Genomic DNA, 25,994 nt, shown 5'->3' with positions numbered 1-25,994 from the left:
CTTGGCATTAAAATCGCCAAGCACGATTTTGACATCGTGTCGGGGGCAGCGCTCATATGTACGCTCTAAGCGCTCATAGAAGATATCCTTGGACGCCTCGTCCTTCTCTTCCGTCGGGGCATGGGCGCAGATGAGCGAGATGTTAAAGAATCTCGCTTTGATGTGGATCGTGGCTAGACGTTCGTCCACCGGGGTGAACGGCAGTACTTGGCAACGGAGTCTCTCTCCTACCACGAATCTAATAAAAAAAATTTGCTCTCCTTTACGTGGCAACTGTAGTAGACGTCGCAAGGCTTCACGCTTACTTTACCTTGCCCCGTCCATCGCATTTCTTGGATGGCGGTGATGTCAGCCTTTGTCTTCCCGAGGACATCAACCAGCCGGGCAGAGGCACCTTCCCCATTAAGGGTCCTGATATTCCAGGTGCATACCCAGGGATCCAAACCCAGCGCACGCGAAGTTTTACGCCTTCTCACTTTAGCTCGCTCCCAAACGGGTGTTTGGTTGCTACCCATAGGATAAGTGGATATAAATATCCGGACATTGTGAGCTGCGATTTGAACCGTACGCACAAGAATCGCTTCTGGCCACTCCCACGATACCATCCTTTATTTTGCTTCCATCGAAAAACCCACTTATGTAAAAGTGGTCTACTTTTGGTGCTTTTTCGCCCACTTTAACGGATTTCGACACATTTTCTCAATCTTTTATATCCTAATAAAGGAGTAAATACACATCATTTTATGCCTTTAAATCTGCGAAATCATGAAAAAAAAATTATTACACAGCTATCAGCAACAGTCAAGCAATTGCCGTACAACAACCTCGCTTTGTAAAGANAAAAGTGGTCTACTTTTGGTGCTTTTTCGCCCACTTTAACGGATTTCGACGCATTTTCTCAATCTTTTATATCCTAAAAAAGGAGTAAATACACATCATTTTATGCCTTTAAATCTGCGAAATCATGTAAAAAATTATTACACAGCTATCACCAACAGTCAAGCAATTTCCGCACCACAACCTCGCATTGTTAAGTGCTTAAAGTTTCCTTGGCTGGTGGCATATTTTTGTGACAAACCAAGTACGAAAAGGAAGTATAAAGGTAATTGCTTTCTTGAAGATTTCAATGCTTACACAAAAACTTAATTTGGTGCACTTTGCTTGAGACTTAATTCAAGCATAAAAACGCGTCTGTTGCCGCTTTGGCCTAAATGGTCACCGAGGCACTTAAACTGTTGGACAGACACTCTATTTATTTTCGTGACTTAAGTGATATTTAAAAAATTTTTCTTATCCTGTCGGAGTATTTTATTATTATTATGTAAACCATTGCTCACAAGTTTTGCAACTCAAGTCACTTTTAATATAAAACGCGCCTTGGCGTATACGTAACCAACAGACTATTCTAAAAATATTTCCGCTTTACTTTCCTNGGCACTTAAACTGTTGGACAGACACTCTATTTATTTTCGTGACTTAAGTGGTACATATTTAAAAAATTATTATTATCCTGCCGGAGTATTTTTTATTATTATTATGTAAACCATTGCTCACAAGTTTTGCAACTCAAGTCACTTTTAATATAAAGCGCGCCTTGGCGTATACGTAACCAACAGACTAATCTAAAAATATTTCCTCTTTACTTTCCATATTTCTTTACAGTATGGCGTCTTTATGATTATGCTGCTAATTGCTGAAATTGTAGCCTGTGGACTGGGCGCATTTTACAAAGAAAAGGTACATTCTTTTGTTTTAATTATTCAGTAACAGTAATTCCTTCTAATAAAATAATTATTTTTAACTCCACTTAGGCGCGTGCTGAGACAAAGACTTTCCTACAATCCACCATTACCGATTATTACTCCACCAACGATAACATGGATGCCGTTACATTGATGTGGAATCAACTGATGAGTCAAATGAGCTGCTGTGGCGTAAATGACTACCGCGACTTTGACGCCTCACTGTCGTGGCTCAGCAACAAGGGTAATCGTACGCTACCCGATGCCTGTTGCATGCTCAAGGATGTGAGCCAATTACTGCCACGTGACGATGATTGTGTGACAAATCCCAGCGAAAGCAATAGCTTCTACAAGAAGGTTAGTTGAGGTGCACTTGAAATGCGATAAATAATCACAGAATTATTACATATGTACATTAGGGCGTGTCAATTTGTGTGGGAGATTTTTTCGACTACACGCGTATAGCACAGAAGGATTCAACGTATAATTCTAAGCGAATTTGCCAAAGAAACTATGGGTCTAAAATCAATTTTGAGTTTGCTAAATTTCGAAAGTAGGTTTCATTGCATTTTGCTGCAGTGTCGTAAGGAAGTGCTTTAATTCGTAGAAAACATGCTAAAAGGGTATGAGGAATCCATTTTTTCACTTATCTTTTTCTTAAAACTTCCACCAGAGGGCGCAACACTGAAAATTTTCACATTTTCTTCGAAACCTATTTTTGCAATATGGCAAACTCCAAATTGATTTTAGACCCATGGTCTCTTCGAATAATTTGTTTGGAACTACACAAAGAATCCTTCTGCTCTATACGCGCATAGTCAAAAAAAATTGACCCGCCCTAATGTATGTACATAAATTATTCATTTAATATTTGCTACTGCATTCTTTTCTTCCGCAGGGCTGCTATGAAGTGTTCACCGACTGGATCATTTCCCACCGCGAAATAATTATTGGCGTGCTGTTGGGCGTTGGTATTGTACATCTGTTTGCAATCTTTCTGGCCTTCTGCCTGTGCAAGCAATTTGCAAAGTACCATGGAATGCGGCTTTAAGATTTTAATTGCATGAACGGTAAAGTTGGTGATAGACGGACACTGAATGCCCAGCCAACGTTGGCAATTAGTTGAACCAAATACGATTACACGTTGTGGCAAAAAGACTCTGAAGAAAGTTAAAGCCATTTTTATTAAAAAATAAAAAAATTCGTTGATTTTGTTCTTTAATTTTAAAAATTTTGGACAACTTTTTTAGCATTTTTTTGAAACTATGTATGTAGATTAGAGTTTTGTAATGTTTTACAAAAAAATATTTAAAACTATTGTTAAATATATAGGAATAGTTACAAGAATTGCGATATATTTTCGCATGAAACAAAAATTTTGCATTAATAATATACTAGAAACTGAGCATTGATTTTAATTTGGCTAGCTGAATTCTTAGCTCCACAAAAATTAGGATATCTTAGGAATTCGCGAAGCTTAATTAGCCAGAATCTCTCCACTCTATACATCACAAATCAATTTTATGGCATATCGTAAAAGAAATTAATTATTAAGAAATTATTTTACTAAAATAAAACAAAGAAAGAATATTAGCAGTAGGCGAATTCACGAAAATCTAGTTGTGGAAATTTGTTTCTATAATGAATCCCTTAGAATCTACAGACGTAATACTTAAGGTCAATTATATTGCACTAATTACTTCAGTTTTTTCGTGTAAGACCCAAACAAAAAAAAATAAAAGTAAACAAGAAATACCGTAAGTCGCTAAAAAATTCTAAAAAGTCCCGAAATATTCCGATTTGTCGCAAAAATGATCAAAAAAAAAATTCTATGCAAGTAAAAATTTCGCAAATTTTTAAAAATTACGATAAAACTGCGAAAGCTCTCGAAAAAAAATTCCGAAAATAAAAAATTTCTACAGCTTTTACCAGTGGCTAAAAAATTATAGCAAAAACTGTTTCGAATTTCGAAAACAAATAATACCAGGCACAGTTTTTTATTTTTTTTTTTAAATAGCAAAAATTCAAATTTTTTAGGTCACTACATCTTTTCGGTTTCGAAATAAAAAAATAACCACTTTTATTTGCAGTCTCTGCTCAAAATGAATTTTCCATTTTACTTATTAACCTAAGAAAAAAAGCATACATTGTGAATGTTGTCATTGAAACACATACCTGCATATGGACATATCTCCAGAACCGGGCGATTTTGTGTTAGTCACCTTTAAATTTATTTTATTAATAACAATAATATTTCGGCACTCATACTTTTGCTCAGTATTTGGTCCTAAAATGTTGGGACCTAAAGTCTTACGCCGCCTCTGAATAGCAAATGGATTTTATAAGAAGCTTTTTCAAGGCAGAAATTGACGGCTGAGGGGAAGATCGACCTATCGTGGCAGCCAGTTCGAAAACTCCCTGTCGCAGAAAATGGCGTCATAGTTCAGAATTTGACTGAAAAACGCCCTATCTCAGAATTTGGTTGGCACTACGGTGCCACACGAGTTGAAAGGAAAATTGCTAGCAAGTCGATGGTCAAGTTGATAGTCAAGTTAAACAGCTGATCAAATTTAGTCTGTTCCACTACTCCAGAATTCAATATGAGTGTACGGGAACGTATGAGTTGCCACACGTAAGGGTTGTCTTTATTTTTTTTTCATATTTTATTTAACACATAATTTTTTGCTAACAAAAGCTCACGTCCCAAAACTATGACCGATCAGCTGTTGAAATTTAATGAAAAATTGTATTTTGTCTTAAAAGAAAAATCGCTTCCAAGGTGATAGGCAATTTGCAAGACTGTTTCAGTGATTCAGAATTAATTATGAATGAAAATTAACCACAATTTTTAAAGTCGAAAGAAAATTGTTTCACATTTTTATTTCAAAAACGAAACCAAAACTAAATTTGAAGAACGAAACCAAAACCGAAACACTTCGCAAAACCGAAACCGACTCGATTGTTTAAAATTGCCAAAATTGCACGATTTATTAAAAAAAAAAAATACAAATAAAATAAAACTAGTAACTAACTACTTGAAGGTAATCGTCTACGTATTTTCTGGCATATTTCTCTCTTTTGTTGCTTATAGTTGATTTCCACCAAACCTTAACTGCAGTTTATGCCTATAGGTAAAAGGAGATTACAACTCGAAGATAGTAATTCTACCTAGTTATTAAGTTAAGCCTTTGGTGGAAATAGGCTATTACTCTCAGAAATTCTTTTACTGGCAAGTTACTGGATATTTTTTTTACTGGGGAGTATACAGAGACTGAGCTATTATTGTTGAGTATGTTCAAAACAACTTTGAAATAAAACGTATAATGTGCAAATAGAAAACTTTGAAAGAAGTCAGTTGTAAAGTAGTACGTGCTAGCTTCAGCAACATTTTTAGAATATTTTCTAGAATTTTTTTTATTCATAAGACCCATTGTTTGAATTTTTTTTTGCGGTGGTCCCACACTAATTAACGGCACTTCTAAATTGATTGAATTGATGTCGGTTGTTTTTTTCTTTGCTTAAAAATTTCAGCATTCAATATAAATGAATCACACAAGAATTTATTGTGTTCCACATGGATTTTAAACAATTCAATGTATTTTTGGTGTGATCAATTAAAAAATTTTCAAAATCATAGCTTTGAATCGTCCGGTTCTGAAGAATTGCCCATATGTACATACTCGTATCTAGACGTTAATGTGTATAGTTCAATTATGCAACTTTAGCATTTGTATAAGTGAAACAAATTTTTCGTAGATGTTTTTTGAAGTTTTTATTTTAATTTAAGGTATTTACTTATTAATTTGTTATGGATGTTGTATATTTTATAGAGACTATATATAAATATAAATACACACATACATACATTTGTATATTACTCATATCATTTGTGGGAAATGTAGTTGAATACACATACTTATGTACGAAAGTTAAAACTACATATGCGCATATGTATGTTTGTATGTTTAAGTGTAACCAATATACATACATATGTACATACATACATACAAACCTTAGAACCTAGACACATACTTATGTACTTTCTTTTTAGACTAAGTTTTGTAAATCTACACGTAGCTTTCTTGAAGTTGTATAAAAAGTGAATTATTGTAAAGAATAAATAACAATAATTATAATAAAAAAAACTACAATTCAACTTTTTATTATTTAGTTGATAAGCGGTGAGTATGATAAGTGTTCCGTATATTTCGCGATGATAAATTTTTATCTACTCTCATAATTAGAAGCAAAGCATTTTACGACAGACGCCAAAGGCGGAAGTACATACATAAAAGTAATTAATTAACATACAGTAAAGTCTACCAATTTATTAACAGGATAAGCCAGTGTTTGTTTTTAACATTTTTTACAACTGAATACGCGTGGATATAAATATGTACATACGTGTTTCATTTCACCTGATCTCGCCAAACTTTACTTTTGAAATCCGAATCTATCAGATACGAGAATTGTATGAGCAGTGATGTCGTCCGTGAAAGTTGAAAAACAATAAGTGAAAAGTGTATAGAATTTTAAAAAGTAGCTAGAAAATCAAATTTTGCTGTATTGCTAATGAAGGCTCTACTATTGTATAACTTGTATTGGAAGACTTTGCGGCTATGCGTGAGTGACTCCTGACGGTGGAAAACACAAAAAAAAAAATAAAGCAAGTGTCATGGCTTGAAATTTTTAAATTTTGTCTATAAACTTTTTCCTAGATGTGCATAATAAGATGCAAATATATATCCACAAGAAGCTAGTTTTTAATCCTCAATATGGTAAAATATTTTGTAATGCAATTTCTCAATATTTTTCTAACAAAACGTTCATAGAAAAATATTTCAATTTTGAAAATAATATCGCGAATTTTAGAAAAACACGCCGCTATGGTGTAGTGGTAAGCAGTGCGCGCTTCCACTCCGCAGCGCCTGGGTTCAAGCCCTGATAAAAGCAACATCACAAAATAATTTAGGAAAAAGGGTTTTTCTTAACAGCGGTCGCCCCTCGTCAAGCAATGGCAAACCTCCGAATGTATTTCTGAAATCAAAAACAACTTCTCATAAAAATACAATCGCCGTTCGGAGTCGGCGGAAAACTGTAGGTCCCTCCACTTTGTGTGACAACATCGAGTCGCACGCCACAAACAAGTCGGAGGAGCAGCTCGGCCAAATAATAACATATGTGTAAGCGCCAATCTATTATTATTGTTATTATTAGAAAACACAGCTAGCAAAATGAGTGAAAGTATAATTAAGGCCGCTTTAGTCAGTGGTTAGAAGTGCCTACTATCACTCCGTAGTGCCTGGGTGTGATTCCTGGTCCGGACAAAATCTAAATTAGAAAAAGTTTGTCAATGCTAGTGAGTAAGGTTTCAAGAAGAACCGGGAATTTGGAGCGGTTCCGTTTCTCAAAAATCAGCTTCTATCGAAATACATACATACATACATATGGGGCGATTCATTTCAAATGTCCCATGCGCGCTGAGCGGTGCAAAACAAGATACTTTTCGCGTAGCTGGGAAGTAGACATCAAATGGTAAAAAAAAAAAATCAAAAACTATTATTTGTACGGGCTTTCCGATGGTTCTTTGCGTTTTCCAAAAATTTTCCATTTTCACAGTAAAAACTCGAAACGAAAATTTTATTATAATTTTTCTCAATGATGGTAATTTTTAATATTGTTTTAAGTTATCTCAATCAAAATATCAAGTATTTTATCATAAAAATCATTAATAAAATCACTTCGAAAGGGAATTATTTTTGTTTTTCCGGCTTATAAAACATTCGGCTCCATTCGCTTGCACGAACTAAATCATCATTACGAAATTGTCATTTAACTCGCTACATCTCAGACGTTTGTGTATCGATCGATTTGAAATTAAAAGCCAATAAATTACAAACTATTCCAAAGAATTTAAGTTTTACAACACTTCTTAATACTAATTACAACCACAACTAAAGGTTTTCAAACTGTATAATGAGCATTGAGATTGTGTTTTTTTTTTCAAAAGGTAAAAGTTATTTTATAAAGTTTGAAAAAAAAATTATTTTAATACAGTATCGTAGACGAATATCTGGGGAAGTTTTTGCGAAAGTTTCAGATTCAAACATCAATAGTTCAAAAGTTATAGCAAAAGACCTGGTCTGGCGATTGAGATGATTAAAAACGTTATTAAAAATGGCCATAATTGAGAAAAATTACAATTAAATTTTGGTTTCGAATTTGCCTCATGAAATTAGGAATTTTTTGAAAACGCATAGCACCATCGGATAGCCCGTAAAAAAATCTGAAGAAAACATAGTTTTCGAACTTTGTTTCTCATTTTTTTCTGCATCTGTTTTTCGGGCCTTTTGGAATCGAGATTCAGTTCCGTTAGACCCGTTATTCGGTTCTTGTACGAACCAAACCGGTTGGTTCTCTAAAGTACCTGGTTCTCCGGTTACGGTTCCTGAATTCTGTGCAGAGCATTTTATAATTATGTATTTGAAATGAATCTACGCACCTGTTTTGAAAGTGAGCCATTGCATTATCTCTGCTATCTTGAGTCTGACAAAGATCCTCTGAGTTCTTGAGCCGTTTCGAATAGTCGGTTTTTAATACTATCAAATTTTGAATCACCCTGTACCGATAAAAAAAATTAAACCTTAGCGCATATCTACAGGCCAAAGTATTTATTTTGACTCCTCATATTTCAGAAATAAACAGGCAGGTTATACAATTTATTTCCGAGTGAACTTCTACAAAGTTTAATTTGAGTTCGAAGCGAACTTGGTTTAAAATGGAAGTGAATTTCAGAACCTACTTGAAGCCTTTTCAAACCCATTTCGATTGATATCCATCTTTTAAAAAATCATTTAACTTATTAAATAATTTTAAAGCAGCTTATAAAATACGTGGTAACCCACCGACATATATTTCAGAAATAAAGCCTTTTTAAAATCATCTCGATGATACGCATCTTGGTAAACCCGTGGCAACCCTCTTCAAACATTCTAAATGTTCAACCACAAATTTTCTTAACACTGTTTCGCTTCATATTTCAAATAACTTGCGTAAAAGGTTATTAAATGCGACATTCGAATTCGATTTAAATAGGTGACAATCCTTTTCAAAAGTAGTTTTACCGCGTTCTTAAATACGCTTCGCCTGACATTGCGATACATATTCAGCCTCATTGCGTAAGTCGTAAANCGCGGTAAGTCATTCTTAAATACGCTTCGCCTGACATTGCGATACATATTCAGCCTCATTGCGTAAGTCGTAAATTAGGCTGAATTGTACGACTCGACAACATTAGCATTGTCTACTGTCGTGCTGAAATAAGTAAACGACGAAAATTGTCGAAAACTATGCAGTGCTGCCAAGTTCTTCCGTTTTAATACACTAGTCGAGTGGAAATTTTAGGCAATGACGCTAAATTTTCGACACGATTCGACTATCGAAAAACGACTTGCATTCGGCACGACTCTCGCAATGAGGCTGATTCTAATTAACTGCTGAACAAAATTGAATTTTATTGTTAAACATGTGGCAGCCTCGCTAATATAATTCAGAAATAAAGATTTTTCAAGCCCCATTCGATTGATAGGTACATGTGAATACATTTATAATAATAATAATAATTTGAATTTAATTTATAAACAAGTGGCAACCCTCTTTCAACACCAAAAAAAATATTCCTAGTGTTCAAACAAAATACTTCTTAACACTCTTTTGTTTGACATCCATATTTTGACATTTCATATAACTTCCTTAATAAGTTAACTAAATCCGACATTTCAAGCAGATTGCTACCCTTTTCAAAAAATTTTCAAACTACTACCTTCTGAAGCCTCTTTCNCATTTTAACTAATAATTTGAATTTAATTTATAAACAAGTGGCAACCCTCTTTCAACACCAAAAAAAATATTCCTAGTGTTCAAACAAAGTACTTCTTAACACTCTTTTGTTTGACATCCATATTTTGACATTTCATATAACTTCTTAATAAGTTAACTAAATCCGACATTTCAAGCAGATGGCTACCCTTTTCAAAAAATTTTCAAACTACTACCTTCTGAAGCCTCTTTCGTTTGGCACCCGTATGTTGAAACATATTTCTCCTAATTCCCTTAATTCAAATTGAATTTGATATTCTAAAGAGGTGGCAACCCTCCTAAAGTTAAATTAAGAAACAAAGATTTTCAAACCCATTTCCCCTGATACCCTTTTTGCAATAATAGATTTTTTTTTTAATAATTTGATTTCTGATTACGAATCTGAAGTCAGATCAGATTCTTTCCAACAACTTTACCGTCATAAATGGTCGATCCAATATAGATCTGCGATTTGAATTTTTTTAAAGCAAATACATAATTACTAAACGGTATATGTATAACGTCTGAATTTTATAGTTTAATTACAGAAATATTAAATAAACACTTGATTTTTTAATATAAATTATGTTTTTATGATTTACTATAAACCTGAAAAGTCCTGAAATGTCAAGTTTTCGTGACTTAACAATCTGAAATGTGCTACACTCGGAAGCAAATAGTGAAACGTGCTAGTAATTTGAGATATGCTACATCGTCGTATGGAGCGACGATATGTAAGACACTATAGTTATACATACACCATAAACGTATATACATACATACATACATATATATTTAGATATGTAGTTATTATACCTGATACATGTAAATACAGTGGGAGAACAGTAATTAAATCGATTCCGCAAATTATTACTCATGTGAGATCTTATGCACATTACGCATTTTTGCAACACTACTTAGACCTATAAAAGGGGCATTTTTTCATTTTCCAACGCATATTGGTTTCTTTTTTGCTTCAAAACGTTGAACGCTGCTGAATAGTCAAACTAAAAAAAACAAAAAACTTAAAAACCAAAATGGGTTATGCTATTGAATTGTTTAACTGGAATTATGCCATTTATAACTACATGGGCTTTTTAGATAAAACCAAACGTCTGCGCGCTTTCTTTTTCATCTCCGTACCGGCTATAATGATTTTGCCATCAACTTATGGTATCTACTATAATTGGGGCAACTTAGGCCAGACGATTTACAATTCTTTTCTCCTCTTGACGTTGACTATAACAGTGGTGCGTGCTATTGCCGTCGTAGCTAAACAAAAAAAATTTTTGGATATCTATAAAACGATTGAAGATTGGTACTATGACCTGAAGGTGAGTTGACTTTTTCTAACGCCTATTTTAGTGAAAATCTAAAACAGATACATATCGATGGCTGAGTGTAAGATCGATCTATCTCGGGGTAGCCAGTTCGAAAACTCCCTATCTCCAGACAATTTTTCAACGACGTCTTATTTTAGAATTTGATTGAAAAACGCTCCATCTCAGAATTCGGTTCAAAAACGCTGTATCTCAGCTGCCGATTAAAGAACGGCCTATCGCAGCATATTTTCAATATATCTTCGTTTGAGATAGGGCACTTTTGAAACGAATTCTGAGATAGGGTTTTCTGCAACCAAATTGTGAAGTAGGGCCGTTCTTGAAAAGTTTTCTGAGATAGGGCGTTTTCGAACTGGCTGCCGAGATAAGTCGTTCTTCCACTCAGCCATCGATATGTTGTTGAAAGTATGTACATACATAAGTGCTATACTGTCAATATAAGTAGATTGTATGTATGTATGTATGTACATTCATNTGTTGAAAGTATGTACATACATAAGTACTATACTGTCAATATAAGTAGATTGTATGTATGTATGTATGTACATTCATNGCTTAGACCTATAAAAGGGGAATTTTTTTCATTTTCCAACGCATATTGGTTTCTTTTTTGCTTCAAAACGTTGAACGCTGCTGAATAGTCAAACTAAAAAAAACAAAAAACTTAAAAACCAAAATGGGTTATGCTATTGAATTGTTTAACTGGAATTATGCCATTTATAACTACATGGGCTTTTTAGATAAAACCAAACGTCTGCGCGCTTTCTTTTTCATCTCCGTACCGGCTATAATGATTTTGCCATCAACTTATGGTATCTACTATAATTGGGGCAACTTAGGCCAGACGATTTACAATTCTTTTCTCCTCTTGACGTTGACTATAACAGTGGTGCGTGCTATTGCCGTCGTAGCTAAACAAAAAAAATTTTTGGATATCTATAAAACGATTGAAGATTGGTACTATGACCTGAAGGTGAGTTGACTTTTTCTAACGCCTATTTTAGTGAAAATCTAAAACAGATACATATCGATGGCTGAGTGTAAGATCGATCTATCTCGGGGTAGCCAGTTCGAAAACTCCCTATCTCCAGACAATTTTTCAACGACGTCTTATTTTAGAATTTGATTGAAAAACGCTCCATCTCAGAATTCGGTTCAAAAACGCTGTATCTCAGCTGCCGATTAAAGAACGGCCTATCGCAGCATATTTTCAATATATCTTCGTTTGAGATAGGGCACTTTTGAAACGAATTCTGAGATAGGGTTTTCTGCAACCAAATTGTGAAGTAGGGCCGTTCTTGAAAAGTTTTCTGAGATAGGGCGTTTTCGAACTGGCTGCCGAGATAAGTCGTTCTTCCACTCAGCCATCGATATGTTGTTGAAAGTATGTACATACATAAGTGCTATACTGTCAATATAAGTAGATTGTATGTATGTATGTATGTACATTCATCATCGAAAAGGTTGAAGTCAATTGAGCCGTTTGTTTTGAAAGTGAATGTAAATTTCTACCGCCATAAACTAATGGCAAAACTTTTTTCCTTTGGCTGTTGAAGTTAAACGAATAACAGGTGGGTTCAGATGCAGGTATGTAAATGAGCCACTTTCAATATAAACGCTCAATTATGTATTTAAAACGAACGCCTTCCAAAAAAAGATTTCACTTCTCGAAATTGTAAAAAAGAATTTAATGCAAAAGTTATTTATACAAGTTTGCCTTCATCCGTTTTTCGCATCATTTTGATGAGTTTTGTAACCTAAGAGCTGTGTTCGTAGGAATAATAATAGTTTGTACTGATTTTGTGGCTCGAGAAATATTTATATGAAGTAACTCCAAAAACCGCCAAATTGCTGCAACAAAAAAATTACATTAAGTTAATCGGCCGTCAAATTAATGAACATTTAGGGAAGTCAAAGGCAAAACCTGTGTATATATTAGTCATGCATAGAACCGAGGAACCGGAACCGCGACCTTTGGAGAACCGACCGGTTCGGTTCTTACAAGAACCGAAATTCCAAAAGGCCCGCAAAACGGTTCCAGAAGAACCGAAACGCGATTCCCAAAAAAAAAAAACGAGAAACGGTTCCGGAAGAACCGAAAAATATTGACAGAGAAGCCGAAAAAATAAGTCCAAAAAACTTAAAACCCATTTCAAAAGAATCGAAAATAGTTCCCGTAAAACCGAAAACCGTCCCCGAGGCTCTCATTGGCAAACAATTTATCAAGGTACTGTATTATATAGCGGTCATATACTGGATCCGGTCGACTACATCAACTTCGTTGTTTTTGTTGCTATTGACTAAGTATTACGGAGTTCTAAATTGACATACAACATTTTTTTCTTTGAATTTAGTATTATGCTAGTTTTATTCAAATCGCAGCCCCTTAAAAAGCCTTAAGATCGGACAAAGATTTCAAACAATTTCTTTAATGTATAATTTATCTATGCGCAATCGATTTAAAATTTTTCAAAATCAGATGCTTAAAATATATTTTTGCTAACTTTATTTTCCCATCCAACTGATATACTTACAATATTTTGACAGCACGACGATGATGAACAGGCCGTGGAAAACCTGCAGGAATTTACTAGAAAAGTACGCCTTTACTCTAAGTACGCTTTGCGTTGTCTGGTGATCATTTCAACTTTCGTTTGCGTCCAACCAATTCTCGCAAATTATGGCGGTGAGTTAAGCATTTAAAAATTAATTTCATATTCATACAATAATAAAATAGAATGCATCACAATCTCTTATCTAAAAGACTACATTAATGACATTGCTTTACCAATGATCGATCTGCATAAGAGCCCCATTTACGAAATTTGCTATCTGCTAGAAGCACTTTGGATGATTCCAGTAGGCGTTTGTTCATATAATGCGTATGTAAATTCATTTTTGATCTCCATGTCGTTTGGTACTTCCATGATGAAAGATCTTCAACAGAAATTGGAAAATTTATCCGAAATGGATGATGTAGATGCCTTAAGGAATATCAAGGAATGCATTAAACGTCATATAAAAATCATCATGTGAGTAGTGGCGATTATCCTTATTTATGATAGTTTAATGCTCCGGATATTACACATGCAACTGTTTTAAGTAAATTTAAGATTATTTTTTAAAGTGAGTAACAGCACTCACCTTGAAGATATGTATGTATGTTGACAATATTTATTGCCCAAAATATGAGTCAGGAGCTAAAAAAAAAAGTGATCATCTTAAAAACAACTAATTTAAAAAGAATTATATGCAACTTTTAAACTTGGTTTTTGATTTTTATTTATTTTTTTTTTAATTGACCCGCCTTAATAAACTTAATATAATTTGTTTCTTTAAGGTTTCGTGATGACTTGGAAGAGCTCTATTCGGCCATGTCCTTGATTGATGTTATGTTATACTGCATAGTACTAGCAACGATGCTTGTATATTCATCTATGGTGAGAAAAACAAAAATAAATAATAATGGCCTTATTCATAAAAAATAAAATAGGTTTAGAAAGCTTTATAAATTAACGTTTTCATACATTTTTCAAATTACAAACCTTTTGCCAAGCTACTTTATTTTTAGTGAATAAGGCCATAACACTGTAGGGACGCTATAATTACAAAAAAGTAAGTGCGCTTGAGCCACACTGGAGAAGTGAAACTTACAACAAAATCTATAACATTGGTAGCAAAATCGATCGATAAAGGTATCGATCAAAACAACGATAGCAAAAACGATAAAACTATCCATAACAAAATCGATAAATATGTCAATAACAAAATCGATCAATAATCGATAACTAAGTCGATGAATAATCGATAGCAAAATCCATAAATAATCGATAACAAGACCGATAAAAATATCGATTATTATATCGATAAGTCCCGGGAATCCCGAAAATCTCTAAAATCCCAAAATGGCTCCCAGACTGAGTCTCTGTGTCTCTATCTATGTATATCCTTTTCTCCAAAACTACTTTTTTTTAATCTTTCTTCCTCTATCTTCATCTCAACTTTTATCGGTATCCTCAACCTCATCTATTCTTTATATTTATCTTAATTTTTACTTTTATCATTTTCTTCATCTACATATTCCCTTTCAAAATTACCTAGGTCTTCATTTATGCCTTTGTCTTTACGCATCTTTGGTTCTGTTTGGTTCTACCCCACGTGTGAAAGGAATACTCAAATAGGCCGATAAATGTCGCTACACCCAGAGAAACTAGTACAGAAACCGAGTAGATAATTTCAGGAGTTACAAGCCTTTCCGAAAGGCTTTCCTGAGAGTCAAGAGGCCGTCCACTCTACATTCCTTTCTCCTTTCTAGTTTGTATGGAGCGGCATAAATTGTAAGGCTTCATCTTTCGCTACCCATGGGAGGCCTACCAGAAGGGCTCTTATGTCCTATAAGGAGAAGAAGGCCTTTTGGAAGGGTTCTTTTAAAGTTGCTTCTTTAACTTATAAAAATCAAACATCTTTGAAGTATTTACTTAAGGCTTATATCAAATATGTGTTATTGCAACTTAAAACGTTGCATTGTAATAATGAAATTAGGCAATCTTTTAAGCTTCGCGGGATAAAATGAAAATGAATTTGTAAATTATTGTATGTACGTGACTCGCGAAACTGTTCACGGATTGAAATTTTTTTTTAATATTCACAACGTTTTTCAAGTTAATTTTTTTATAAACATTTTTTTCTAAGCGTTAGCCGATACCATATAAAACAGAGCTACAAACTTTATACAAAATTTAGGAAAATTCATCAAATTTTCATCAAAACTACGAGGTTTTTAAATTAAATCTTTGCAAAATTTTTGTGTATGCAGTTTTATAGTACATGCATGAAGTGCAAGTTTCAAGCGGCTAAAAAATTTTGTTGATTTTTAATATTTTTTTTTATGGCAACTGTTTTGGGGTTTTTATAGAACCAGAGCAATTAAAAAAAAAAATGGTTTTGATTTTTTGAAACGTTGCGAACGGTCTCACGCATTTCATTTCACAAGAAATTCATGCTTATATGGAAGAAAGCGCAAAAATCCGCCGAAAAAAAAACATATCAAAACTCAACGCGATTCTTTAGACGCTTGAAACTTGTACTTCATGGGACTAAAATTGTATGGGCTATAAAACTGCATACCCAAAATTTTATAAAGATTCGGATTAAAAAAATTAAAATTTTTAAAAAAAATGTTGATGAATTTTTCTAAATACATATATGGTTTTGAATAAAGCTTGGACAATATTTTTATAGAAAAATAATAATTAAATTTTACTTAAAAAACGTGGTGAATATTTAAAAATTAACACGTGAACGTGTGAGTCACTGTAAGTATAAAAAAAAAAATTTATTTGTTTCTATAGAAACAAGTCTTCATTGATCTTTTGAATTTTGTTATCATTTTTGTGGTAATCGGGCGCACGGTCCTAGTATAAATTGGACCTTGATTCGACTGGATTAGGAGATTTTAATCCTCGACAAAATATTTAAGCTCTGTGCCTTCGATCAATGTTCCGCCTATACTGATCTTCTCATGAACGGCACAAGAACTGCTTTTTTATGGATTTATGCTGAAGCCCTGGAATATTGCAGGCTGTTCTTTATTGTAAATGTGGACCGCTTAGAATAAATAAAAAATCCCTCCCAGAAAAAATAAAAAAAATAAAAATTGTCCCTACTGCACAAACTGCAAAACCTACAGTGTACCACAGAAGTCTAGGCACAGAATTGTAGACAATATATGCAAAGTCTTTTATGTTAATTTTTTCGCAAATTTTTTATACAAATATAGCTTGTACATACAACAAAAAAAAAAAACATACAAGTAGAATCTATAAGTACAAATCTCAGAATAATCGAAAAAATTTAATTGAACATTTTCGGCTTTCTAGTAAGATTTTTATGTGCCGGTAAATTTTGGTATGATAAAGTGCATGTTTGGAGTTGCTAAAAAATCCGGATGGTTTTTGATAATTTCACTTTCTTTCATATAAACATAAGTGCTTTGTGTGGAAGAAACTGCGTGACACTGTCGACAAAAAAATAAACAACGGGATTTTTTAGCAACTTGAATCTGGCACTTTATTAACTATCAGTTCGTCGGAATATTTTTTTTATTATACTTAAATTTAATATACTATAAAACTGCATAAACAAAATTTTCCTAAAAAATCTGATTACAAAATTGAAAATTTTGTGTAAATATTTATTGAATTTTTCTGAGCTTTGCAAAAAGTTTAGAAATTAAATGTATGTGTTTTTTGCTGTAGTTATTTTTATAACAAAATTAGCGAAAAAAATTTGTATGAAAAATTTGCATGCATTATGAAAAATTATATGCCTAAACTTCTGTGGGTGAGTGTATGCATAAAATTGTATAGCCTCAACTTTTATTTACTTACTTAATGGAATGTAGTTAATTATGTAGAAAATTTTAAACCTTTCTCTCGCATTTTTTTAGGACTATGATAGTGCACTCGTTTTTAAAGGTCTACAATTGTTGCTCGTTCAAACATCGTTGATGTACCTAATCTTTCAGTAGTTTAGTAACGCTTTCTCGAACGAGGTAAATGGAAATACTTTTAAAATGCTTATCTTTGCAAAAATTTTGAAATTTCAAATTCATTCTCTACACAACATATTGGCATTTAAAGAGTTTAAATATAGCCAACGCAGCATATAATACCAATTGGATGCAACGCAGCACAGAGTTTCGCAAATGCATTGTGCTGATAATAGCCAGAAGTCAAAGGCCCTTGCAGGTAGTAGTTTAACATAATTTTTTATATTTACATTATGTATCTACAAAAGTTTCTCTAATTTCTAGCTTACGGCTGGTGGCTTAAAACCATTGACTTTGGAGTATTTTATCGGAATAATGCGCGCCTCATATTCGCTATTCTCGGTACTACAGGGCACAATGTGAGTTGCATATGTACATACATATGTATGTATGTACATCATCGTAATTAAAAATAACAGCGATGATTACCGAGAACGTTGCAATTGTGGGAGGCGCGACATGCATACTGAATGACTAGGACTCGGAATCTCATGCAAATGCATGTTTTTATTGGCCATCCTTAAATGGAAATTGTTAAATTATCTTTACGAATCATGAAATTTCCTTTAAAATGGCATTCAAATGTTAGTGCATATTTTTGCATATTTCTTGCGCACGTCTTAGTATATTTTACAATAAATGCATATAGTTTTTCATGTTTCTCGTTTTTTTTTTTTTTTTTTTGAATTACAACCATTTAAATTTAGTGCAAAATCTCTACCTGCGAATCTTCTACCTCTGATAGATCTCAACTAGTGGAAGACTGTAGGAGAGATCTGGTCTATATCTCCGATCAAAACGCCCGAAAATGTAGGGGAAAGTCAGGCTACCGAAGATTTCAAGAACAGGGCGTACAAACACGCCGACATTGACCAGTCCAGAACATACTTACACATGGATTATTAGTGCTAAAGCCCTGTATGCAGCTCTCAAGAAAACGGTCAAGAAAAAATTGCCATTATTTCGCGTGTGTCCAAGGAATTTTGACATTTTTGATACCTCACAGCCTGTTGCCTCACTCTTTCCTCAAGAAATAATGGAACGGGCATATATTTCTGTTGCAAACCTGGGTTGCCTTGTGCTCTTTTTTCACAAAAAACTTTAGAAACCCGTAGTAGAAAGCGTAGTAAATTTCTTAAGAACTGCGTACTGCCTGAAGGAAATTTGACTCAAGAAAATTTCTTAGCCATTTCTTGTACGTCATTTTATATGGAGTTTTTGCTTTTCTTGAGAGCTGCATACAGGCCTTTAATGGTAACAGCACTCAAACAAGCGAAGGTCGTGAACCCGAGCCCGCAGTCGAAGACGACGGAATCGGCATCGGCATCACGCCACTCGATTATGATGAGATACGCCTAGTAAATTTCAGGGCAGAAAAACAATAAAGCTACTGGAACGGATGACCTGCCACCTGAGCTATTGAAATATGGCGTTCAGTGGGCCGAAACCAAATCTTGTGTCAAAATAAAATATCTGCTCTTGAAATTTACTGTTTTGGGTACATTTTATGAACTGAGGGTAAATATATGTATATATTTCAAGCCAAAATTATGTTAAAAAGATTTAAACCAAATGTTCATATTTCCAGTAAGTATGAGTAAAATTCTAAAAAAAAAANGAAACCAAATGTTCATTTTCATATTTCCAGTAAGTATGAGTAAAATTCTAAAAAAAAATATTAATTTTTAACCTTAACCTTAATCTTAACCTCAACCTTTACTTTAACGTTAACCCTAACCGTGCTCCCTTATTTTCATTTTGACGCAGTTCAATGTTGATTCTTTTACTTTTATTTTATTTTTCTTTTTATTTTCGTTCAATTTAATTTCTATAATTTTTCAAAACAAAAGAAAAAACGTTTTAAATGAAGTGAGAAATAAAAAATTTTGAATTTATTTACTAAGCAAATTTTTTTTATGGAGTTTTTGCTTTTCATCAGTCCTCTGCAAGAAAATTTGTTTAAAAAATACGTGTATGCACATAANATTTTTTTTTTCGGCTTTTGCAAATTAAATCAGTCCTCTGCAAGAAAATTTGTTTAAAAAATACGTGTATGCACATAAGGGTGGTCCAAAATAAGTAAAAAAAGTAAGTCCAAAATAGTAAAAGTTTGAAAACAAAAAATATTTAGAGGTCGCTCAAAGCGCTCCAACTTTTCCATGTATTTTGTATGGAAAAAAACAACTTTTAGTCGAAATGGTATGGAATTCTTGAAAATCAATATTTTTCGATCGGTTCTCTCCAGGAGACTTCCAATAACAATATCCAATTATTTATTTAACCATTATGAAGATTTTTTATTTATCCCTCCCATTGCATTTTCTGGCATTTTCAAGGGGTTTTTGCGGTCCTATTAAATATAGTTACTAAGAAAAAATTGTTAAAAAAAAAAATTGGGTTTTATTATTGAGAATCTGTTGAAGAGAAGCAGAGTCCTCCGATCGAAAAATATTAATTTTCAAGAATTCCATACCATTTCCACGAAAAGTTATTTTTTCCCCATACAAAATATATGGAAAACTTTGAGCGCTTTGAGCGACCTCTAAATATTTTTTGATTTCAAAATAAAAAATAGGGGTATATTTTTTTCGATATAGAACAATCCTAGGGGGTGAAAGCATAAAAATTCCGTCTTTACTTTTTTTACATGCATTTTTGGACCACCCTAATGTACATATATGGTATATGCGTCATGGAAATATCCCCTTTTCCCTAGCAGTAAACCTTTTTGTGTGGGCAACAATGACGTTATTCAAATAAGGCAGATCGGAATATGCGCTGTCTGCGAAGGCAATAGTTGTATTTTCGTATTCTCCAGCAAAAAATATCCAGAAACTTGCCAGTAACCAAACTTTGGAGAGTAAGCCAATATTTACTCCCAATGATGGAAATATGCAAGAAAGTACGAAAACGCAAAACCAGCAAGCAGTTGCAAGTTTTATGAACAGCTGATTAATTTGTTATTTTCCGACGCAATTTTCTAAGAAAAATAGTATTTCCCATCTTATTATATACAATACAATACAATTCAAACAATTATTTTGGTAATGTGAGTTGCAGTTGTGACGTAGCGGTGGTAGAAATCGATAAAGTGGTTACCGAGATACACCTTTGTAGTCATAAAGTTGGTGGTGCCACGACCAATTCCTAAAGAGTCTTATTTATTGTTAAGAAATTGTTTTAAGTATGAACTTGGAGTACATTAGCGTCCTCAGTTATTGAAATATCGGAGTTTTCGTATTTCTGAAATTTACCGTTATACGGGAAGCGGGTGTAATTTTAGTTCGATTTTAATAATTTTTAACGAGTTGCTTTTCCGTATCAAGGTTATTAAGTGTACCGAGTTTGGTAGAAATTGATAAATCGGTTACCGAGATACACATATGTGGTCATAAGGGGGCGGTGCCACGCCCACTATCCAAAAATTTAATATAATTTAATTTTCTACTAAGTGGTTATTGCACTAATCGAATTTAAGGGATATAGCTTCGTGTCTCTGTAAATTACCGTTATATGGCAGGTGGGCGTGGTTATTGCGCGATTTCAAAGATTTTTAACAGATTTCTTAGCTAGCCCCTAGGCAAAGCTCGTACCGAGTTTGGTAAGAACTGGTGAAGGGGCCACTGAGATACAGCATTTCATCATAAGTGAGCGGAGCCATGCCCATTTTCCAAACATTTCAAATAATATTTTGTAAAAAAAATTCTACTTCACGTACTAATTTTCAACAATCTGTCTGGTCAGGATTTTTTCAGCCAACCCAGTCGCAAAACATTTATTAACACGTTAAGTTTCATACAACATAGATTTCATCCATTAAACAGATGGCTGAAGGTCGTGCCCTTTTCTTAGACTATATGTATGTACGTAAAAATGATATTTACATATATTTTATGACATACTCACACGTATCCAAAATTTGTATGAAAACGTTTACAGTTATTTGTTTACTCCAGAAATTTTATTTAAAACCCAAAATAAAAGGACATTAATATTATAAGTTGGTACTTATCTAGTATGTACTTACTTATAATTAAACACAGTTTGCTTATACAGCCAAAATTAATCGAAATTTTGTTCTTTCATTGTACACATCTATTTTTGTATGTATCTAAATAAATTGTTTGTAATAGCTCACAGAAAAAGTGTACGTGTAAGTTCTTTTCTTTTTAAATATCTAAGTAAAATTATAAAATATTTAAACGAAGCAATAATTTTAAGGGGAGTTCCGTATTAAAATTTCAATAATTACTTGTAAATATTATATGGGAGTACATTTTATACGTAAATGCGTACGCAAGGAATGTGTTCGGTGGCAAACATATTTAAAGCAATATCTTAAAAATTCATAATTTAATTGCATCTTTAGGACAGCATTAACTTGAAAACGCATTTTAGTTTTATCGTTTAAAATTTTATCATTTATGGCATTTTGCATTAACAGCGGCGATATGTTATTAAATATGTGGAAATGTATGTGCATATGTATGTGTGTGAAGTTATCTGTCAATTAATTACATATTTGAAATGCTTAAACTGTATTTTAGTTTCTTTATAAAGGGAGAAAGTAGTTGAAAGATTTTTTTATTCTAAATATTTAGACCGGACAAAAAAGACGGAGCAAGAGATAGTACTTTAACGTGTAATAAGCTATCATTAATGAAAGCGAACAACACTAATACTATGTATACATTATAATATTAATCTATGTCATAGAAAAACATACATAGAACTGTACATAAGTACATATATATTTCCTTGGAATAATTCAGTTTTGTATATAAATATGCATGTATGTATCGTTGTTTAAGGAACAAAACCGCGTATCATGGTTCTGCAAAACCACGTAATTGACATTTGGTCCAGAAATTGGCATCAAGCCTTATCCATTCGTACCAAAATATCGATTTATAAAACTATCCTGAAATGGCATTGCTTTAAAAAAGAGCGAACCATTCTGAAATAGACAGTTTTGGCTTTCTATGGTAAAATTTGGCTAACCTCGGATACACAGTTTGGTACTTCAAACGACGATATCTACCTTGATAGAATCAAAACTGTAATTTCAACTGCACTAATGTGAATTTATTTTCCAAATTGTTTTTTTTTATACATTTGTAAGTATGTATGTACATATTTGTGTATTGTGGAGAACAGTGTATAAAGTAAGCCTTAGTTATGGAATTAAAATATTTTCTAAATTAAATAAGTTCCATTGTAAAAAAAAAATTTCAAAAATTATACATATGTATAAGTATGTAGATATATAAATTGTTGCGCTTTATGTTTTGTTCAATCTCGTTCACTTTTGTAATATTAACTTCCATTCCTCTTGATAATATTCACTTCTAAGTACTAAAAACAAAGTAAAATTTTTTTTTTTTAATATATTTTAAAGCAAAATTTTTTCGTCTTCTATCCTCAATACATTTTGCACTTATAAAATTTGATCAAAAGAAGTAAGAAGAAGTGAAAATGAAATTCCTCTAAAAAAAAGATATATAGAAATAGGTTAACGTGGTGCAGAGTTATGCGGCAACATACATAAAAAAATATTCCGTCGAATTGATAACCTGCTCATTTTATTGAAGTTGATTAAAATAGCAATAACCAAACCATATGTCCACTGGTGGCCCGATAGTTAGAAATGATTTTCTTTTACAAGTTTTGACCATCTATTTTTATTTATTAGTTTAATTTTTTTTAGGAAATTATAGTGCTTGCTACCACGAAAATCATACAACTCAAAGTTTTAAACTTTGTACAAGATTTTTAATAATTCGACGAAGTTCAAAAAATGGTCATCAAAATTTCAAAGTTTGTAATTGGAGCTTCAAGTAAAATTCGGAGATGCAGTTTTATAGCCCATTCAATTTTAGTTTAATATGTGCAAGTTTGAATTACCTCGAAAACATGGTTGATTTTTGAGAATTTTTTTCGCTGACAAAGTAAATCAGATATTTTTTTGTATGAGAGAAAATCAGGAACACCGCTAACATTCCAATTAGAAAGTTTGAAATTTGTATATATGTGCATATGTATACCTTTTTTGTGCTTCGTCAAAACCATTTGACCATGGAATAAAAAAATGCGTCACTCTAAAGTTTTTCATAAAAACTTTGACCAAGCTTGCTAAGATTTCACTCAAATTATGCCTTTTTTTTAACAAAAAATAAAAAACAATAATATGAAAAATGGTAACGAACAGTACACCATCACCGTGACCACAGTTGTGAAATTTTGATAATACTCGATTTGTATGTTGGTTTTTTGTAAATGCATACGTAATCCTATATATGAGATATTTGCGAAAATTTATTCAACGCTCGATTTTATACCTTTGCTATAGAAAAATGATATTAACTGCTTGCAATTAAATATAAATTTCTGTTTGAATTTTTATTTCGACACTTTTCTATGATATCTAGCTTTATATGTATTAGGGTGACCGAATGTCATATCGTCCGTCTTTAACTGACTACTGGTTTTCGGTCCCTGAAGAGCTGCACACTACGAATCATCAAAATTTATCTGAAAATTTTCGACTTGGGTTTCGAAATCGCTTTTTCAAACTATCCATAAATGTATATATTACGTAGTTTTGTATAGTTGTATAAAGCCGCGAAGCGAATGAGTCACGAGTAGTTTGTAATAAAGAGATTACGGCTTTAGAAACTAATACTTCCTGTTGAGAATGAGACAATTAACAGCTTGTTTAGACAATCATAAAAAAGTGCAGTTACGATATATCCATTGTATACTTTCTAATGAATTCACGAACTAAAATTACCAAAACATTAATTAAGAATTGTTTATATTACTAACTACAGTTCACCAAATGTAAAAATGGAAAAATAAATCTTAAACATATATTGATCATTAAACTAAGTAGTATAATACTTATATAATAACGGCTTACAGTAAATACAACTACTGGAATGGTATATTGGAACGAATAGTGATGTATGTAAACATACATACATTCCCATGAGATTTAGACATTTTATCAATCAACAAAATTTTATCAAAAATTAGCAAACACATTTTTTTACGGAATTTTTCATGTACAACTTATCTATTACAAATCTATTCAGTGCGTTTCGCTTTCTCGCCACGCAAATACTCGTATGTCGGCTGACCCAAAAAAGGTATAGTGACGTCGACCATATTAGGATAAACTAAAAACTTATTTACCACCTCGCATAATTTGCTTTCAATAATGCTGGTCACAATGCTGTAATCCACAGATTTTTCACCAAGCGCTGGCTTTGCTGATAGCCAAAGGCGTGGTGGACCACGAAAGCTGTGGGTGAATAGAAAAGCATAGGAATAAATAAATATTTGAGATAAGGAGCTTTTTTTCAAATAAATTTTGATTAAATCATAATGCAATTTTTTAAACAATCCTAGCACAAAATTTTTAAAATAAAATTTAAGTACTTACGAAAGCCATATACGATCGGAAGGTGGTGGTGGAATGTTTATCACGCCACGTCCGACTAGTCCTCTCAGATCTACGCGTAGCGTTATATTTGTATTCATATTCTCAATGGCACGCTGTACAACTGGCAAATCGGTGGCATACTGAAAGAAATTTGAGGCTGCTATGCGATCTACAATACGAAAAATGCGACGCGCATTTCCAGGCGCTGTGGGTATAAAATGGTAGCTGAAAAGAAATTCAAACGTGAATTAAATATTCTTCTGAATTTCATAGCAACATACTCTGCCTGCGCGCCTGCACCAACGTCCGCCTGTGTAGCAGCGCCAGTCGCCGTCATTGCCGAACTCACGTTCGGTAGTGTGGTCGCCGCTGATGCGCTGACACTCTCTGGATCGGAATCAGAATCACCCGTACTCTCCGCATCGCTGTCAAATATAACACTATGCGACACATCATCGGTGTTGGGCTCAGCCGAGGTTAGTCTAGTAGTTAAGCTTCTTCCAGTCTCTCCATCAGAAATCACATTAATGGGTGGTATTGCGGTGATATTAATGCCAGCGGCACCACCACCACCACCACCATTTGACGCACTGGTGTTGCCGCCGGTATGCAATGGATTGGTGGTGGTTATGTTGACTACATCTGTGGGACGCTTCTGCTGTTTTATGCGCATCAAATTCAATTTGGTGGTGACCGTCAACTGTAGCAATCCTTCATAGGTGATGTCGGCATCTACCCAAGTGCCGCGCTCATCCAGCATGGGTTGCGAGACACGATGTATTAGTGGCGGTGTATCGCCAAGATTTATTTTCGTAATAACGATATCTTCTATGAAAGAAGGCAACTGTGGACGATTTGAGTGAAAGCATAAAAATTGAGTTTTGAAAAATGTGAGCATACATAAATTTGGTATTGTGTGAGAAATAATTTATCTTAAAATATATTTAGAGAACCTTATAAGAAAAGTTTCAATAGCCATTTAGTTAAATTTAGAAAATTTATTCATGTGGTTCTCACCTTAATAGCGCTAATTTTTTTCTGCAGTAATTCTTTGATCTTAT

The 25,994-nt window shown here is 33.3% G+C and overlaps 3 protein-coding genes across 4 annotated transcripts; 2 read left to right on the top strand and 1 right to left on the bottom strand.

Moving 5' to 3' along the window:
* Positions 1 to 1,632: 1,632 nt before the first annotated feature.
* Tsp66E (Tetraspanin 66E) lies at positions 1,633 to 2,944 on the top strand (the record flags this gene model as incomplete). The annotated part of the gene is made up of 3 exons (XM_017628915.1): positions 1,633 to 1,737; positions 1,812 to 2,099; positions 2,641 to 2,944. Coding segments are annotated over 3 exons (546 nt in total), but the record flags the coding sequence as incomplete, so codon positions are not given.
* A 10,513-nt stretch (positions 2,945 to 13,457) lies between these two features.
* Positions 13,458 to 18,028, top strand: LOC108373076 (uncharacterized). 2 transcript variants are annotated; one of them, XR_001848926.1, is made up of 5 exons: positions 13,458 to 13,971; positions 14,280 to 14,379; positions 17,388 to 17,492; positions 17,581 to 17,688; positions 17,754 to 18,028. XR_001848926.1 is itself a non-coding variant. In XM_017628918.1 (4 exons), the coding sequence occupies exons 1-3, from the start codon at positions 13,730 to 13,732 to the stop codon at positions 17,466 to 17,468; spliced, it is 423 nt and encodes a 140-aa protein (XP_017484407.1). In that variant the 5' UTR covers positions 13,458 to 13,729; the 3' UTR covers positions 17,469 to 17,492; positions 17,581 to 18,028. The 2 variants fall into 2 exon arrangements, 1 of the variants encoding a protein (XP_017484407.1); XM_017628918.1 differs by having other exon boundaries at positions 17,581 to 18,028.
* A 6,513-nt stretch (positions 18,029 to 24,541) lies between these two features.
* On the bottom strand, positions 24,542 to 25,986 carry LOC108373075 (testis-expressed sequence 2 protein-like). The gene is made up of 4 exons (XM_017628916.1): positions 25,951 to 25,986; positions 25,215 to 25,777; positions 24,934 to 25,158; positions 24,542 to 24,792 (listed from the first exon to the last, which is right to left on the bottom strand). Exons 2-4 carry the CDS (start codon positions 25,691 to 25,693, stop codon positions 24,576 to 24,578), a joined length of 921 nt encoding a protein of 306 aa, XP_017484405.1. The 5' UTR covers positions 25,694 to 25,777; positions 25,951 to 25,986; the 3' UTR covers positions 24,542 to 24,575.
* Positions 25,987 to 25,994: the final 8 nt, after the last annotated feature.

This window comes from Rhagoletis zephyria, unplaced genomic scaffold (assembly GCF_001687245.7).
Source record: "Rhagoletis zephyria isolate East Lansing unplaced genomic scaffold, Rhagoletis_zephyria_1.1 Rzeph_scaffold_06332, whole genome shotgun sequence".
Taxonomy (NCBI): Eukaryota; Metazoa; Arthropoda; class Insecta; order Diptera; family Tephritidae; genus Rhagoletis; species Rhagoletis zephyria.
This window is presented reverse-complemented; position numbering and strand designations above follow the sequence as displayed.